Here is a 16788-nt window from a genome sequence, read left to right as displayed (position 1 = left end):
TCAATGGAATGGTTGTACTAATGTTGTTAGTGCCACTCATATTACTTGTTATTCTATTGATTAGTATACTTTGTTATATTGATTCTTCAGTATTATTGTTAATACTATTATTAACTCATTAATATTCTGTTGATTACTACCCTCATTCTTCTCAATCATGGCTGCACAGGGCAATGAGAGGACTTCTTGAAATTATTCATGGAAAGAAGGAATCCATTCCCTCACGGAAGCTTAGGGGCATGCTGAGTGAAAGGAAGGACATTTCAGTGAATAGTTTTTCAAGCGGAAAGGCCAAGATCAGCCTCTCACGTACTTGCAACCACCTGAAGGTAACCATATTGTCCCAAACAGTAGCTTGGACATGGGATATAGAATCCATAGCCACTATTTGAAAAACAAAAGCCTAGCTTCTGAGGTCTAGTAGCCTATCTAAATAAGATCAACCCTTCAGCAGTTATCTGTAAGCAGCTTCTTTGGAAAACTGCAGAATACTAAATCAATCTCAAGTTCTTTGGTGCTTGAATTTATGCATAACGTTAATAAAAACCTTTGGATCTCCCAAGGAAGCAGAGATTCATTTAGTTGCTGGAGATATTCATTTAGCCCGTGTGTGAGTGCCTCAGTACTGGAACCTTAGACACTGATGTTCTCAACAACCATACAATCCTTTTGCTATTTGCTGTGGTTTGATGCGCATTATAGCTCTCCAGGAAAGTAAATGAGCAGAATTCTATGTGTGTGCTGTGTAGCTCAGGGACACAGAATCAGAAGCAGGAAAAAAAAAAAAAAAAAAAAGAAACCCCGAAAACAAAATTAACAACAACAGCTCGGTAGAGCTTTGAATTTCATTTTAGTTTGTGTTACAACAACTAATAAATTGTGCCACATAGGACAGAAAGAAAACAAAATGAAAACACTGAGCAACAGTTGTACAGGGTATTTATATTTCACTGCTTTGCACCAATACTGGCAAAATATGGCTCAAACAATGCCTTTAACATGGACAGAATCACGCTGCTTAGGAAAATGGATAGTATAAAGCTGTATTTATCACACTGACTGCCCCTTAGCTACTGCAGCACCAAGTCTCCTGAAATGTAAAGGTCTACGTCTTGAATGTGGAACAGAACACGTTTAGTTGAGGGAGTGCGCACTGGTCCTGACCTAACCTGTTCCACCAAACCGCCTTTGCAAACAGACTCCACTGTGTGGGCATATGACACTTCCACGAGTTGTACAGTTGCAAGGGCTTTGGTCTCTAAGTGTTGGGGGATGGGATTCGAGAAGAAGTTAAGGTTCCCTTGGACTTCAAAACTGTGTGATTTGCTGGCCAGGCACGGTGGCTCACATCTGTAATCCCAGCACTTAGTGAAGCTGAGGCCAGAGGATCAGTTGAGGCCAGGAGTTTGAGACCAGCCTGGGCAACATAGTGAGATCCCATCTCTACAAAAATTAAAAAAAAAAAAAAAAAGTAGGTGGGTATGGGGGTGCACAACTGTAGTCCCAGCTACTCAGGAGGCTGAAGTGGGAGGGTTGCTTGAGCCCAGGAGTTCCAGGCTGCAGTGAGCCATGACTGCACCACTGCACTCTAGCCTGGGTGACAGAGTTAGACCATGCCTGCCTCTAAAAATAATAAATAAAAATAACTCTATGTTAGGCAAAGTTGGTGCTGCTATTTTTTTTGAGACACTGGATGGCTTTAATAGGAGAAAAGCAAACAAGTGACTATATACTCTACTGGACCATACTAGAAGCAACCCTCCTGGCAGGACAGCAGGGTGATAAAGAGCACAGAGCATGCCTGGAAATCAAAGCCCCTGGTGCTATAGACCAGCTACATTCCTTAGAAACCATGTGGCTATGAACAAATTACTTAAATCCCTGAGCTTCTGAGACTTCAAGTGTAAAATGGGATTACAAATAGTACTTTCTTCTTAGGGTGCTGTGAGGATTAAATGAGTTAAACATGCAAAGCCCTCAGAAGACTGCATGGTATATTGTTAATAGCCCAATAATTGCTAGATAATTTTATCATTATTATCAACTACATGGGAAGGTTCTGTGAATATTTTAAAGCAAAACATGAATCACATGATCAGAAATGTTAAATTTTATGCCTTCTAACTAGAGATGCTTGTTCACCAAGGATAAGCTTATTATTATTATTATTATTATTATTATTTGGCTTTACTTGAGAATTTTAAGAAGCCTGGAAGAATTTATTCATAGGAATTTAAAAAAACTATGCCTAGTTTACGAAAACATATCAAAACACCTCTTTTCTTTCTTCTTTTTTTACTTTTACAGATGCCAAATTTGCATATTTGAAATATAGGAATTTTAAATGTACAATTTACCAGTTTTTATAACTGTATATACCAAGTAACCAACACCCAAATCATATGAAACACTTCCATTCCCCCATAAAGTTCTCTTGTCTCCACCTACAGTCATCCTAACAGCCCCGACCAACACCGCATAGGCAGCCACTGTGCTGATTTCCATTATCCTAGATTAGCTTGATTTCACTTGAAATTCACATAAATTGAATCATACTACATGTACTCCACTGTGTCTGGCATCTTTTGCTTAACAATGTTTTAGGACACATCTGTTTTATTCCATGTATCAGTAGTTCATATTTTTTTTCTGCTGAATAGTAATCCCTTGTGTAACATGCACTCAATTTGTTTATTCTTCCATTGATGAACATCTGGACTATTTCTAGTTATTGACAATTATGAATTAAGTTGCTATGAATATTATCTTACAAGTTTGTGTGTGTGTGTGTGTGTGTGTGTGTGTGGACATGTTTTCTTTTAAAAATAAATACATAGAAGTGGAATTCCTGGCTTAAAAGCACAGAACTTTATAAGAAACTGCCAAAGAGTTTTCTGAAGTGACTGCACAACATCACACTCCAATCAGAAATGTATAGAGTTCAAGTGCACCATATCCTCATCAATATTAGTGTTGTGCAGTGTTTAGCTATCCTAATGGGCATGATATGGTATCCCATTCAGGTTTTGGTTGTTTATTGTTACTTTATAGGAGTTATTTATATTTTCTGGATACAAGTCCTTTGTAATATAAGCATACTGTAAATATATTCTCTTATCTGTAACCTGCCTTTTCATTTTCCTAACAGAGTTTTTGGTGAACATAGAATTTATTTTTTATTTTTTATTTTTTTTTGAGATAGGGTCCTGTTCTGTCACCCAGGCTGGAGGTGGAGTGAGGTGATCATGTCAGTCTCCCAGGCTCAAGTGATCCTCCTGACTTGGGCCTCCCACATAGCTGGGACTACAGGCATAGGCCATTATGTCTGGTTAATTTTTTAATTTTTTTGTAGAGACAGAGTCTCGCTATGTTAGCCAGTCTGGTCTCCAGCTCCTGGGATCAAGTGCTCCTCCTGTCTTGGTCTCCCAAAGCGCTGGGATTACAGGCATGAGCCCAGCTCCAGGCTTTGAATTTTGATGTTTATAATTTTTAAAAAATCCGTCTTCTTAGAGATATTAAATTTATTAAAATTTGCAAAAAAACAGCTTATGACTGTGTTAATATCTCTGTCTATTTTCTATTTTATTTTTCTACTCTTATTTCCTTCTTTTAAAATTAATATTTTTAATAAAATATTGTAATTTTAGACACAACTGAGATAATCTTAATTGGCTTATCTACTTAAATTGGACACATGAGTTATTAATTTTAAACATTTTTTCCTTTCTAATCCTAATATAAACATTTAAAACTATAAATTTCCTTCTAAATACTTTTGAGCAGCACTCTATAAACTTTGGTATTTTGTATCAGTTATCATTCCATCAAAATATTTTGTAATTTTCCTTATAGTATTTTTCTTCAATATGTATTTTACATATATCAAATATTTATATATATTTGCATTTATTTGTCAATATTTATATATATTTATATATATATTAGAAGTTTGATTTGCGTTTCACATATTTGAGGATTTTGTAGATATCATATTTTTCCTCCCAACTTCATTAAGCATAATTGACAAATAAAAATTGTATATATTTACAGCACACAACACACTTTTTTGTTATATATATACATTGCAGAATGATTAAACCAAGGTAATTAACATATCTATTCACCTCATATACTTATCATTTTTGTGTGTAGTGAGAACATTTAAGATCTACTTTCTTATCAATAGACATTATATTGTTACTGCTTCTCGTTTGATTCTTTTGTAGTCAGAGAGTATAGTCTATAAGACCACAATCTAGAAATTTAATATTTTTTATGGCTCAACATATGGTCTACCTTGGTGACCGTTTCATGTAAACTTCAAAAAAAAACCCTCCAGGAACACTGCTGGATTATGACAAAGTGGTTGTCAGTATTGTTCAAATATATATATATCCTTCTTAATTTTTTTTTTTTTGGTCTAACTTTAAAAATTTATAATGGTTCCTAATGAAATGACACTGTATTCCCCTTTTTTTTTTTTTTTTTTTTTTTTTGAGACAAGTTCTCACTCTGTAGCCCAGGCCGGATTGAACTGATGTGACCATGACTCACTGCAGCCTGGACCTCCTGGGCTCAGGAGATCCTCCCACCTCAGCCTCCCATGTAGTTGGGACTACAAGTGCACGCCACCATGCTTGGCTAATTTTTTTATACTTTTAGTAGAGATGGGGTTTCACCATGGTGCCGAGGCTGGTCTCAAACTCCTGGGACCAAGCAATCTGTCCGCCTCGGCCCCTCAGAGTGCTGGGATTACAAGCATGAGCCACTATGCCTGGCACCTTTTCTTCCTTTTTATATTTTCCTCTCTTAATTCTCCTTGTCTTTAAATCTAACTTAAGCCTACTTAATTTGATATTTATATAGGCACTCCAGCTTTTCTGTGGTTATGTTTGCAGTGTATATATTTTTCTATAATTTTACCTTGAAGTATTTTATATCTTTGTCTTTATTTTTCACATACATTTCTTATACACAGCATAGAGTTGGATCTGGCTTTCTTAAAAGTCAGTGTGATAGCCTATGCTTTTAATGAAAGTGTTTATTTTATTTACATTTGAAATAGTTACTGGTATGGTTGTATTTGGTCTGCCATTTAGCTATTTGTTTTCTTTGTGTTCATCTGTTATATGGTCCTTTGTTCCTTCTTTCTTGTCTTTTTCAGGTTAAACAAATATTTCTTAGAATTCCATTTAAATTCCTCCAATGAATTTTGAACTGTATGCTTTTGCATCTTTTTTTCTTTAGTGGCTGGTGAGTACGTTAACTGTGTTAAAAATCACTTATGGCCGACACTTTATCCAACAAGTTGTTAATTTATTACTGTAAGTAAAATAACATTCTGTCACAGTAGCTTACAAAACTGTTACAAATTAGTTTCAGATAATTAACTGCTGTCCTTACTATCCAAGTTACATTAAAAATCTTGCACAAATAATAATTTGAGCTCTGAAGAATAAAACTAAAGCAAAAATTAGTCTTAACGGGAGCAGCAAGCCATTGAAAACCTAGCTGTTTAGAAGAAGATTAACTAAATTTACCATCTAATGGATTAAACTACTCTCTTTAAAGCATTATATCATTTTGAGACTAGCATATCTTTTCTCCCCAACAACCATCAACATCAATTCCTTTTTTTTTTTTTTTTTTTTTGCTTAAAGTGGATCGGCATATTACGTGAGCAGTACGCATGGCTAATTCAAGCACACGTGAACAAAATTTAGTGTTGAAATCATACAACCTCAAGGAAGGCTACCAAGTTTAGCAGGCTGCAAACACACCCTGATGGGCCCTTTACACATCAGCAGTTGGCTTCTTTCCCATTCCTATTTCATGTTTTATGGGTCTTTCAACTCCTCAACACCACGACCTCTGCCCTCTTCCTGCTCACTCTCACCATATTACTTGTGTCTCACTATATGGAGAAAACAGCAATCTCAGATGAAAACCCCTCAACTTCTCCCTCCTGTCTCCCTCCCCTCATTCATGCTGATTGGCCCCACCCATGCTTGTGGATATATCACTTCACTCCCAGTCATCTTTTGACTCTTTTTCTTCTTATGGGGTCTTTCTCCTCAGCACCTGTGACAGGTAAACAACAGCATTAAGAATCTCTACTTCCCTTCTTCCCTTTTTCTTGAAAAAGCAGTCTGTCCTTGTGGACTCCAATTTCCTCACTGTCCACAGAATCCTCCAATTCTGCCTGGAGATTGTACAATGGTGGATTGTTACGTGATCCAGTCAAGATCAACAAATGTCTTTATGCCACCAAATCTCACGGTCACGTTTCTGTGTGTGTGTTTTTTAACTTGACTTGTCTGCAGCATTGACACTGTTCACTACTTCCTTCTTGAAATTTTCTTCTCTTTTGGTTTCTGTGATACCAAACTTTTTCTGTTTTCTTGCTGCCTCTATGACACTCTTGATTTTATTCACAGAACCTTAAATCCTGTATTCCCTCTCTAGTCTTTGGCCCTCTCTCCCTTCCTCCCTCCCTCTCTCCTTTCCTTCCTTCCTTCCTGCTTCCTTCTTTCCTTCCTTGTTTCCTCCCTCCCTTCCTCCCTTCCTTCCTTCTTTTCTCCTTCCTTCCTTCCTGCCTTTTTTCTTATTTTTTAATTTTTTTTTTTTGGAGACTCACTCTCACCCAGGCTGGTGTGCAGTGGTGCAATCATGGCTCACTGCAGCCTTGACTTCCCAGTTTCAATCCTCCCACCTCAGCCTCCCCAGTAGTTAGGACTAAAGGTGTGTGCCACCATGCCTTGTTAATTTTTGTATTTTTTTTTTTGTAGAGACAGGGTTTCCCTGTGTTGCCCAGGCTGGTCTCAAGCTCCTGGGCTCAGGTGATCCACCCAGCTCGGCCTCCCAAAGTGCTGGGGTTACAGGCGTGAGCCACCGTGCCTGGTCACTCTTTTCTTCTTTATACTATCCTCCCATACCTAATTCATCTCCTTAACTTCAACTGTCATTTATATGCTGCTGATGCCTAAATTTGTATCTTATGCTTATATTTCTCAAGTGAATTTCAGGCTTATATAGAAAAATGCCTACTGACATTTTCATTTAGATATCAACATCAACATGCTCAAATTAAATTCACTGCTTACCCCCTTTCTCTTCCTGTATTTCCTATCCAATGGCACCACTGTCCACCCAGATAACTTACACCCATGTCCTGGGAAACACCTTCGTCACTTTCCTATGACGTAAGTCACACATCCAATCAGATATTAGCTCATGTAGCTTCTACTTCATTAGTAAATACTTCTCTTGTGCATTCTCTTTTTTTATTCCCATTGTCGACTACTACTTTTTTTTAGCCTCTGACCATTGCTTCTATTGATTACTAGTATAACCTCCTAACTAGATTTTCTGGCCTCTCAGTCTTACTTCTGTCCCTCCTGTTCCCTGCAATACTTCAAGGGTCAACTACTAAACATGTAAAATGTGTCTTGACACTCCCTTATCAAAATGACACAAACGGTTCCCAAGATCTAGGTTAAAGTTCAAACTCCATTGCCTGGCATAAAAGGCTATGAACGCTGACACTCCACTTATTCTGATACTTTATGGCTGCTGAGGTTGAGAAATAAGCCCACCTTCTCAGCCTCACTAGCCATAAAGTACTATGTATATATCTTTACCCCAGGAAAATCAAATCTGGCAGCTCTTTAGAGTCACCCAACCAGATCTTGACGTTTCATGCTTGTGAACCTCTTTCTATGTCAATCCCTTTCCTGAAATTCTTTTCTTCTCTCCCTTTTCTCAGAAATCCTGCCCATACTTCAAAACTTGGATCAAGTATCACCTATTCTTTCATTTTTGTTTAGATACCTCTTCTCTGTTCTTCCATAGTTTTTCTTGAGTCTATCTTTGCACTCTTCACACTATACTTAAATATCAATTTACTTCTCTATGTCATCCCCTTAGGCCACTTGCTTCTTTAGGACAGGCATCAGACCGTGTAGATCTTTGCATCTTCATCACCTAACAATGGGCCTGGTACACAATAGTTGAAGAAATGTTTCTCGAGCAAATCAAACCAAGTTGAATCAATTCAGCATCAAAGTTAATTAATGTTTTAGTGACATACATATTTTAGTGGTATAGGGCCATCTACCATAATCACTAGACATTTCATGTTTAAAAAAGAATAATCACTTTACATATGTAGAACACACTGAGAAGGGGCATTGGAAATATGGGTAACACAAAACCTGTTCCTGGGGCCCCTCATATATCTCAGATTCCAAAATCTAATGGTATATGGAAGTTTCTTTCCTCCAGTAGAAGGTTTCCTGGTGCAGGTTTCTGATAGGTGCAGGTTTCTGATAGGAACAGGGCAGGTAGAAAATGAGACAGGAGGCGGGCACTGAAAGGAAAGTAGGTATCCACCAGAGGGAGGTGGTCAAGTATTTTGCTGATGGCAAATGGAAAGTGCATTTAGAGCTACTTTGTGGAAGCCATCTGTGTGCATTTCCCAAGAGGCACTCTGCTATATCATCTCATTCTGTGTTCTATCAGCAGCATAAACTCTAACTACACATTCTATCTGCAAATTAACCTACAGGGGGAAAAGTATATCCTGATGTGATTTTTCTTTTTCTTTTATTTTCCTATGCTGGACAACAATTTGTCAAACTATTAGGCTAAACAATGAAATTGCAACCTTTCTAGGTCAAAAGTGTTTTGTAAAAATTGGCAATTTCATACAGTTCAACAAAATACAGAAAATGTAATTAACTATCTTTACTAAAACAAATACATTTTTCAACAGCTTAAATCAGGGGTGCCCAATCTTTTGGCCTCTCTGGGCCACACTGGAAAAAGAAGAATTGTGTTAAACCACACATAAAATACACTAATACCAACAATAGCTGCTGTGGGTTGGACAAGCTTGGCTTAAGTGGACTCATTTTCACTTACTATATTAACTTGAGTTAGGAGGTATAATGGATACAATGCTTTTGGATTCCTTTCCCTGGCAGAGTAAGATGCAGTTTCTACATGTAGATAGAAATAATTTCTTGTTGCCACCAATTAAAATACTGTTTCAGGAGAGCCAGGAAGTATAGGTGAGGACCAATGGACCAATGGGTAGTTTCAGAGTAAAATACGTTATTCTTCTTTTGGTCAAATATCCATTCAACTCTTGATACTCAAAGTGTAGTCTGTGGCTTGGTGGCAACTGCATTATCAAAGTGCTTATAAAAAATGTAATGCAAAGGTTTGGGCTTCACCCTAGAACTACAATATCAGCATATGCATTTTAACAAGAATCTCCACCCACAGTGATTCTGAGGGTTCTTAATATTTATACAACATTGAATCAGACCATTTATTATCAACTTAACATTGGAATAATCTGGGAATTAAAAAAAAATTGATGCTCTGGTTCCAGCCCTAGAGGCTAATATTTAATTGTTATGGAGAACAGTTTGAGTGTAGAAATTTTATAAGTTGGAAAAATAAAATAACAATCTCAGACTGGAACCAGGGGATTTAAATGTACAGAAAAAGTTAAGAACCACAACTCTAGATAAAAGTTTGGGAGATAAATCCTAAATTCCAGGGAAATCTCAACTTAACATTGTAAAGTAGAAGAACTTTTCAGTATGATGATACATATATACTTAGAATAGGGTTAGTGCTGTCATGAAAAGTAGTCAAACAAAGCAAAACATAAAACTAAATGTCAAGATGTTTTACAGGTTTAAAAAGAGAAAGTGATAGATATTCAGTAGCCTGTCAAAATGAAATAACAGTTTCCCTTTGCTCATAGGACTATGATCTACACAAAAGAAGTGTAGGAAAAAAATCAACGAAAGGTAGAAAAAAAGGGAAAGATATGTTGCTTTGATGATTTATGTATGAAGGTCAAAAAATAATTTGACTGAATGACAAATGACTAGACACTTGATCTATCACTACAGACTTGGTATTAAAAATATAACCTTAGAAGTATTCCAGGAAAAAGGCAGAATAATGTTCTAAAATTTTATCTTGGGATGAAAAGTCTTATGATATCTTCAGAAATAGAAAGCTGAACGCAACAGAAATAGAATTTAGAGCAGCCATTCCACAGGACTTCATTCAAAGTATATCTGTTTTAGTTCTTAGAAATCAATCACTTTGCAGATTTGTACCTCTGAATTAACTTAAACATGATCTTCAAACTGCTTAATGTATCAACTTTGGTATCTCCTTGATGGGGACATCCTCCTCTGACTTAAGAACGCAGGCTTTCAGAGTTCAGGTTCATAAAATTCCCAGCAATAAGAAGAAATGATAAAAATGCTATCACCTGGAGTGCTGATACTTCAAATATTATCAACAATTAATAACTTATATTTAAATATTTTTTAAGCAAACCTTAACTCGATCAAAGAGAAGAAACTTTAAATGAACCAAGAGATAATGCAGTTTTTGGTACTTTGATAAATCTCAGTTAACCAATTTTGAATAACGAAATCAAACCAGAATTTCAGAGCTTGAAATAATTTTGACATCTGTAGTGTAGAAGAGTAGCACAATTCAATTTGCTAGACTGAGTTGAATCTCGTTGAAGACTTTAGTTTTCAATTAAAAATCCTGCCATTGATTCAACTTGAAAATGTCTTCTCAGCCCTGGGTATAAATTTATCCAGTTTGCATTTTGAAGACATTTACATTTCTAATTAGGAAGTGAATGCCACTTGGAAGCAACCTAATCAAATGTCAAAGAAGACATTTAATAGCTGTACCTGCTAAAATATATAGCTAGGTCATTTTTTTAAAAATGTAACTCTTCTAGTCAGCTACTGACTAGAAGATTTGAAAATCCAAAAGAAATGTTATAAATGCATATAAATGCATTTCCAAAAGAAAATGTTATTAATGCATATAACCATTACTCAAAGAAATACAGACATTTAAAAAATACAGCCGGGTGCAGTGGCTCACACCTGTAATCCCCGCACTTTGGGAGGCCGAAAGGGGTGGATCACCCGAGGTCAAGAGATTGAGATCAGCCTGGCCAACATGGCGAAACCCCATTTCTACTAAAAATACAAAAATTAGCCGGGCATGATGGCATGTGCCTGTAATCCCAGCTACTTGGGAGGCTGAGACAGGTGAATCGCTTGAACCCAAAGGTGGAGGTCGCAGTGAGCCAAGATTGCACCACTGCACTCCAGCCTGGGGGATAAAGCGAGACCCTATCTCAAAAAACAAAAAATACATTCTAGGATTCTAGGTACCCCTTACAGGTGAATTAAATCCACATTTCTAGAGAAACCAAGAAGGCTTAAAGAATCTTAAATCAGATTTTGAACATAAACTAGAGCATAGCCCTGTAATTTAGAAATCACATGCCAAGGATTCCGACAACACTGAAACACACAAGAGAATTAATGCATTGTAATTTTCACAGAAAGGATTAAATGGAAATGAATGCACAATTACATGAGAAAAGGAAATTTCACTTTCAAATACTTTAAGTATAATCAGCTGTTATAGAAAAGGTGAAATATAGTGGGTATAAGTAAAACAGCTTATTGTGGCATTTCCCATGGGAAGGTTGATTGTAAGCGATCTAGGCTGGGCACGATGGCTTACACCTGTAATCCCAGCACTTTGGGAGGCCAAGGCAGGTGGATCACCTGAGGTCAGGAGTTTGAGACCAGCTTGACCAACATGGTGGAAACCCTGTCTCTACTAAAAATACAAAATTAGCCGGGTGTAGTGGCACACACCTGTAGTCCCAGCTACTCGGGAGGCTGAGGCAGGAGAATCGCTTGAACCCAGGAGGCAGAGGTTGCAGTGAGCCAAGATCATGTCACTGCACTCCAGCCGGGGGGACAGTGCGAGACTCCATCTCAAAAAAAAAAAAAAAAAAAAAAATCAATTCTGTGAAAGAAAAGGACTACCATGATGTTGTTAAAGACTTGGAATTTGCATCAAGGCTAAATAAATTCACATCCCAGCTCTGCCATGTGCTAGCTACATAACTTAACATTTTTCTACCTCTGTTTCCTTGTCTATAAAGAATAAATAATAATAGACCAAATCAGGGATGTTGTGTGAAGTAAAAGAGTCAATTTAGGTATAGCATTTAGAATGGTATCTGGGACATAGCAACCATTCAATTCAATAAACATTCTTCCTCTCTCCTCTTCTTCTGCCACTTTTTCTTCCTTTCTCTTTCCTGTCCCTTCTCCTCTTCTTCCTCCTCTTCTGTTTTTCACATAAACAAGAGACAGATAAACTATTTGATTATAACTACATATTACTCTAAACTTAATATTACACATGTAACTAGAAATATTTCAGTTGGAGATAAAATGATGTCTTTACATAAGATCTTCTTTTTAATTTTTTTATTTAATTTTTTTTTGAAGTACAGGGTCTTGCTATGTTGCCCAGTTTGGCCTTGAGCTCCTGGGCTCATACGATCCTCCCGCCTCAGCCTCCTGAGTAGCTGGCACTACAGGCACATGCCACCACACCTGGCTCTACAATGGATCATCTGCGTTTTTAGAACCAGCCATTTCAATGGCCAATCAAAGCTCTATCTTACTAAAGAGACCTGAATTTATTAGGTATCTTTCTCTTTTGTTTCAATTTTTTCATGTTCCTTTTTCCAAATTATTTAGAGAGCTTAGAATTTCCATTCAACCCTGAAGACTAATAAAATTTCTCCAATCAAACAACTATCCTGAAACTTTAAGAGGCTCTAACTGGACCTAATATAAATTTATCAGGAAACTCACTGCACAGCTGTAGATTCATCAAGAATGACTTAGCAGATTGTAACTCAGTCTGGGTCCTCTCAATGAGAAACCCTATTGCATGACTTAGGTGTCCGGCTGCTCAGAAGTAATGCTTTCATATCAAAGATGAAAGAAAAACCCTCCTGGAAACTGAATGTATAATCATGTCAGCAGTGGATCCCACTAAGAAAATCAACTATTTTAACCCAATTAATGTTTATTAAATTGGAGTGAAAGGACAATTCTGAAATGTTTTCAATATACTTAATTAAATAATAAAGTTAGATTTAAATTGGTGATCCTTCCTGCATCTCCACATTCCATAAAATAAAAAACAACAGCATACTAACTTAGTCAGGATGCTATAAAAAGCAATGTGTGATTTCCCTTAAGTACCCTTTTGAAGAACCATTTATCTTAATAATAATCAGGCTGGTCTGTTCTAACTGCGCTTAAATGTTTTCAGGAAAAGTGCTTTGTTAACAACCATAGATATAAAAAGAGTTTGAAGTCTAATTGTGATATTTTGGAATTCTCATGAATGCCTGCTGCATATCAATTATGTAAATATCATCGGAGAATCCGACAGTTGACTCTCTAGTATACCAAAAATCCTATGCTTAAATCGTAGGATTTACTTAACAATTTCTTAGCATCACAAGGCACTGCTTTAAGAAAATCTTCGAAGTTTTATGATTCTTTGATGACTCAAACAAAACTAAGTATTTTCACTGGGATAATTGGTAATGTTCTAGAAAACTCTTTATCAAAGTATATTCCATAAAACATTAAGTGCATGACATACTACTCATAAAAAAAGTGTTGGCCGGGCGTGGTGGCTCACGCTTGTAATCCCAGCACTTTGGGAGGTCAAGATGGGCGGATCACCTGAGGTCAGGAGTTCAAGACCAGCCTGGCCAAAATGATGAAACCCCGTCTCTATTAAAAATACAAAAATTAGCCAGGCATGGTGGTGGGCGCCTGTAATCCCAGCTACTTGGGAGGTTGAGACAGGAGAATCGCTTGAACCCAGGAGATGGAGGTTGCAGTGAGCCGAGATCGTGCCACTACACTCCAGCCTGGGCAACGATGAGTGAAACTCTGTCTCAAAAAAAAAAAAAAAAAAGTGTTAAGAGCAAGCAGTGGAGACATGCCAGTATGAATTCTTTATAACCGTCTTGAAGATTACTCAGGATACATGTTCTCTCAAAGCAGAGATTTGTCTAAGCCTTGTTCACTTCTGTAGCCCCAAGCCAGCAACAATGCTTGGCAATTAGCAAGCATTGAGCAGAAATCAATGAATGAATGGATGATCAGTTTTCCAGCAGGGAAATTTCTTTAACTTTTTTTTCCAGAGTCTCTCACACTTATTCGATCACAAGAATCCTTTGTTTGTTTTTTCCTATTAGCAGGATAGAATATTTTAGATAAACAAAATAAAGAAAGAAGGAAAGGAAGGAAAGGAAGGAAAGAAAGGAAGGAGAGAGAAAGCATAGAAAAAAATCTAACAAATATACATATAATGACCACCCATATTAAGATTTAAAGGTAACAAGTAAAAGAGAAGTCTCTTGGGGACCTTCCCCCATTTCATTAACTTTATACCCCGTCTCTTCCCTCAAAATGAGGTAACCCCAACATAGGGCTTATGTCCATATGCTACTAACATCCTCCTCTGGGAAATTCTGAATTGAAGGATTGCTGAAGTCCCTTTATGCCCTAAGATTTTAATATATTTCTAGCTAGTATATATTTTGCAGATGATCATTTCTAAAGCTATCTACTTACTGCATTAATACAATGATGAATAAGAAATGAATGAAATAAAACACTACAAAATGATGCAAGACAATGGGAAATTGATATAATAATGGTATTTATGAACAGGCTAACTGTTCTCTCTTTCAGATGGATTGATATAAACTCTAAAGACATATATAGATATAAGTAATGTCCTAAAAAGGCATGGAAGTACTAGCTACTTAACCTAAACTGAGGGGTTTTGAAACTATTCTCTACCATTATAGAGAAAAACATGCTTAACATGTATATGTTGGATTCTGACTTACTCAAGAAATCATCTAGGGCTTTAAAGGCAAAACCATGCCTAGATCAAAGTCACAATGTGCTCACATTTACATAAAGATGCTGCCAAGAAGAGGACACCCTTTACCTGAGCTGAATAAACAATTACTAATGAAAATCTCTTTTATTAAGACCCAGCATACATAAGCCAACATAGTTTAAAAGGAAAAAGATCTATTTCTAAAAACATAGTCAATATTGTTCACTATATTGTTTCAGTAAAACTTTTTCCCTCAAATTTTCCAGTACCATTATAGATATTTCTAAATTGTCTTGGAAAACCTCTAAGTATGTTACCAACAAGATATTCTTTCAGATATCTAAGTTTTGTTCTTTGCTTCATAGAGCTGATAAAAAGACCTAAGACAATATATTTTCATACTTGCTGTATTTCTAATTTTATGCATAGAAGGTGCTGACCAAGCAGACAATTTAGTGAAACACAATTGAACCCAATACCTGTAGCTGTGTAGATAACTACACACCACTATAATACAACAAAGACTAGACTAACAAAGAATAGCAGATGTGTGGTTGAATTTTCCACTTTATCATTGGGAATTGGTGTCACATAGTTTTATAAACAAACACAAGGATGAGGATTTCATTTCACTTTCAAGCCAATCCACTGACTCCTTCCCATGTTAAATGTGAACAGAGAATAAAACACAACCTCACCTTTTATCTAGAAGCTCGTATGGCTTTTCTCATATTAAAATAAATGAAATGAATTCATATTTAAAAAATGTTTATGAAAGAAAAGTGTCAATTCCTACCTCCATTATCTTTTAGATGTAGTGCTATCTTGGTATCATCTGGAAGAGAAATTCAAAGTTACTATAACAGAAAAGGATTGATTTCAAAGGAGCATAAATCTCATGACTAGTAATTGTCTACTAACTGCCTTGGTTGGAACATGACTAGATTTTGATAATTTATTGTGGTAATTTCTAGTGCAATGAGAGCAAGTCCTTGCTTTACATGATGTAGTTCTAAAATTTCCTACAGAGATTGTAATGTCAAGATTTTGGTAACATCTTGAATGATCCTTAAGTTCTACAAGACAAGTAAGCAGTTATAATTAAAACTTAAAATACAACTATTTTTAATTCTCCAAAATCACTTATTGTAATTAGAACCTATAGTTATGACCTTATTTATTCATTTTTAAAAATCAAGATCAAGGAAAATCCAAATTAATTGTGATAGTTAAGATTTGTCAATATTTACAAATTTAAATCCAAAAGTTAAATGTTTATCCATTACTAGAAAAGATTACCAAAATTCTATATAAAGACATCTTATCCTGACTGAACAAAATGTAGGATATGCTTTTTTATTTTACTGGTTATATTTCACTTTAAAGGGTAGGGTTTAAATTATAGGAATATTTTCATGGGTTTTAATATAATAATCCAAAATAATATGGATTAAAAGATAATGTTGCTTTTAAAAGCAGTAAAATGCACTTAGCAGCTGCCCTCCACCCCACTTTATTCCAGTTCACCTTATAATATCAAATTAAACTCCAATTAAAAGAAAAAGTTCCATATTTAATTTAATTTTTTATTCAAGCCAAAGAAAGCGAGGCTTATAACAATAAACAAGTAAGACCTATTTATCCCCCTTAAACCTGATTTGTGGCCAGTCTTATGTTTCTGCCCACTCCCTCCTGGTGGTATCATTCAGAATAGAAAATTATCATATGTTGGGTAATACACTTTCTTCCTCCTGAGCTGTGCCCAAGCATTAACACTCTCTAGTATTTCTGCCTTCCCTAGAAGAGGAAATAGTTGTTTTCAAGGACAATTTCTATGACACATACAGTGTTTCTGTATAGGTTATAGACCAACATATTTTATTGACTGCATTCTGGAAAACATTAGAATTGTATATGAATAGAATTATCTATTGTTCAGAATCCAGAATCAATGGACATTTTATATGTATTTTGCCT

The 16788-nt window shown here is 36.1% G+C and overlaps 1 protein-coding gene across 2 annotated transcripts in view; it reads right to left on the bottom strand.

Annotated features, from left to right (window-relative positions):
• PLXDC2 (plexin domain containing 2) overlaps positions 1-16788 on the bottom strand; it is a 474652-nt gene that overhangs the window by 46075 nt on the left and 411789 nt on the right. The window contains exon 12 of one of the 2 annotated variants that reach the window (XM_009245164.4): positions 15608-15646. The exons of the other annotated variant lie outside the window; for it this stretch is intronic. Coding sequence (XP_009243439.3) covers positions 15608-15646 — 39 coding nt within the window. The remainder of the gene's footprint in view (positions 1-15607; positions 15647-16788) is intronic. 2 annotated transcript variants of the gene reach the window in all.

This window comes from Pongo abelii, chromosome 8 (assembly GCF_028885655.2).
Source record: "Pongo abelii isolate AG06213 chromosome 8, NHGRI_mPonAbe1-v2.0_pri, whole genome shotgun sequence".
Lineage (NCBI taxonomy): Eukaryota > Metazoa > Chordata > Mammalia > Primates > Hominidae > Pongo > Pongo abelii.
Note: the sequence above shows the minus strand (reverse complement) of the source record. Positions and strands in the feature narration are given on the sequence as shown.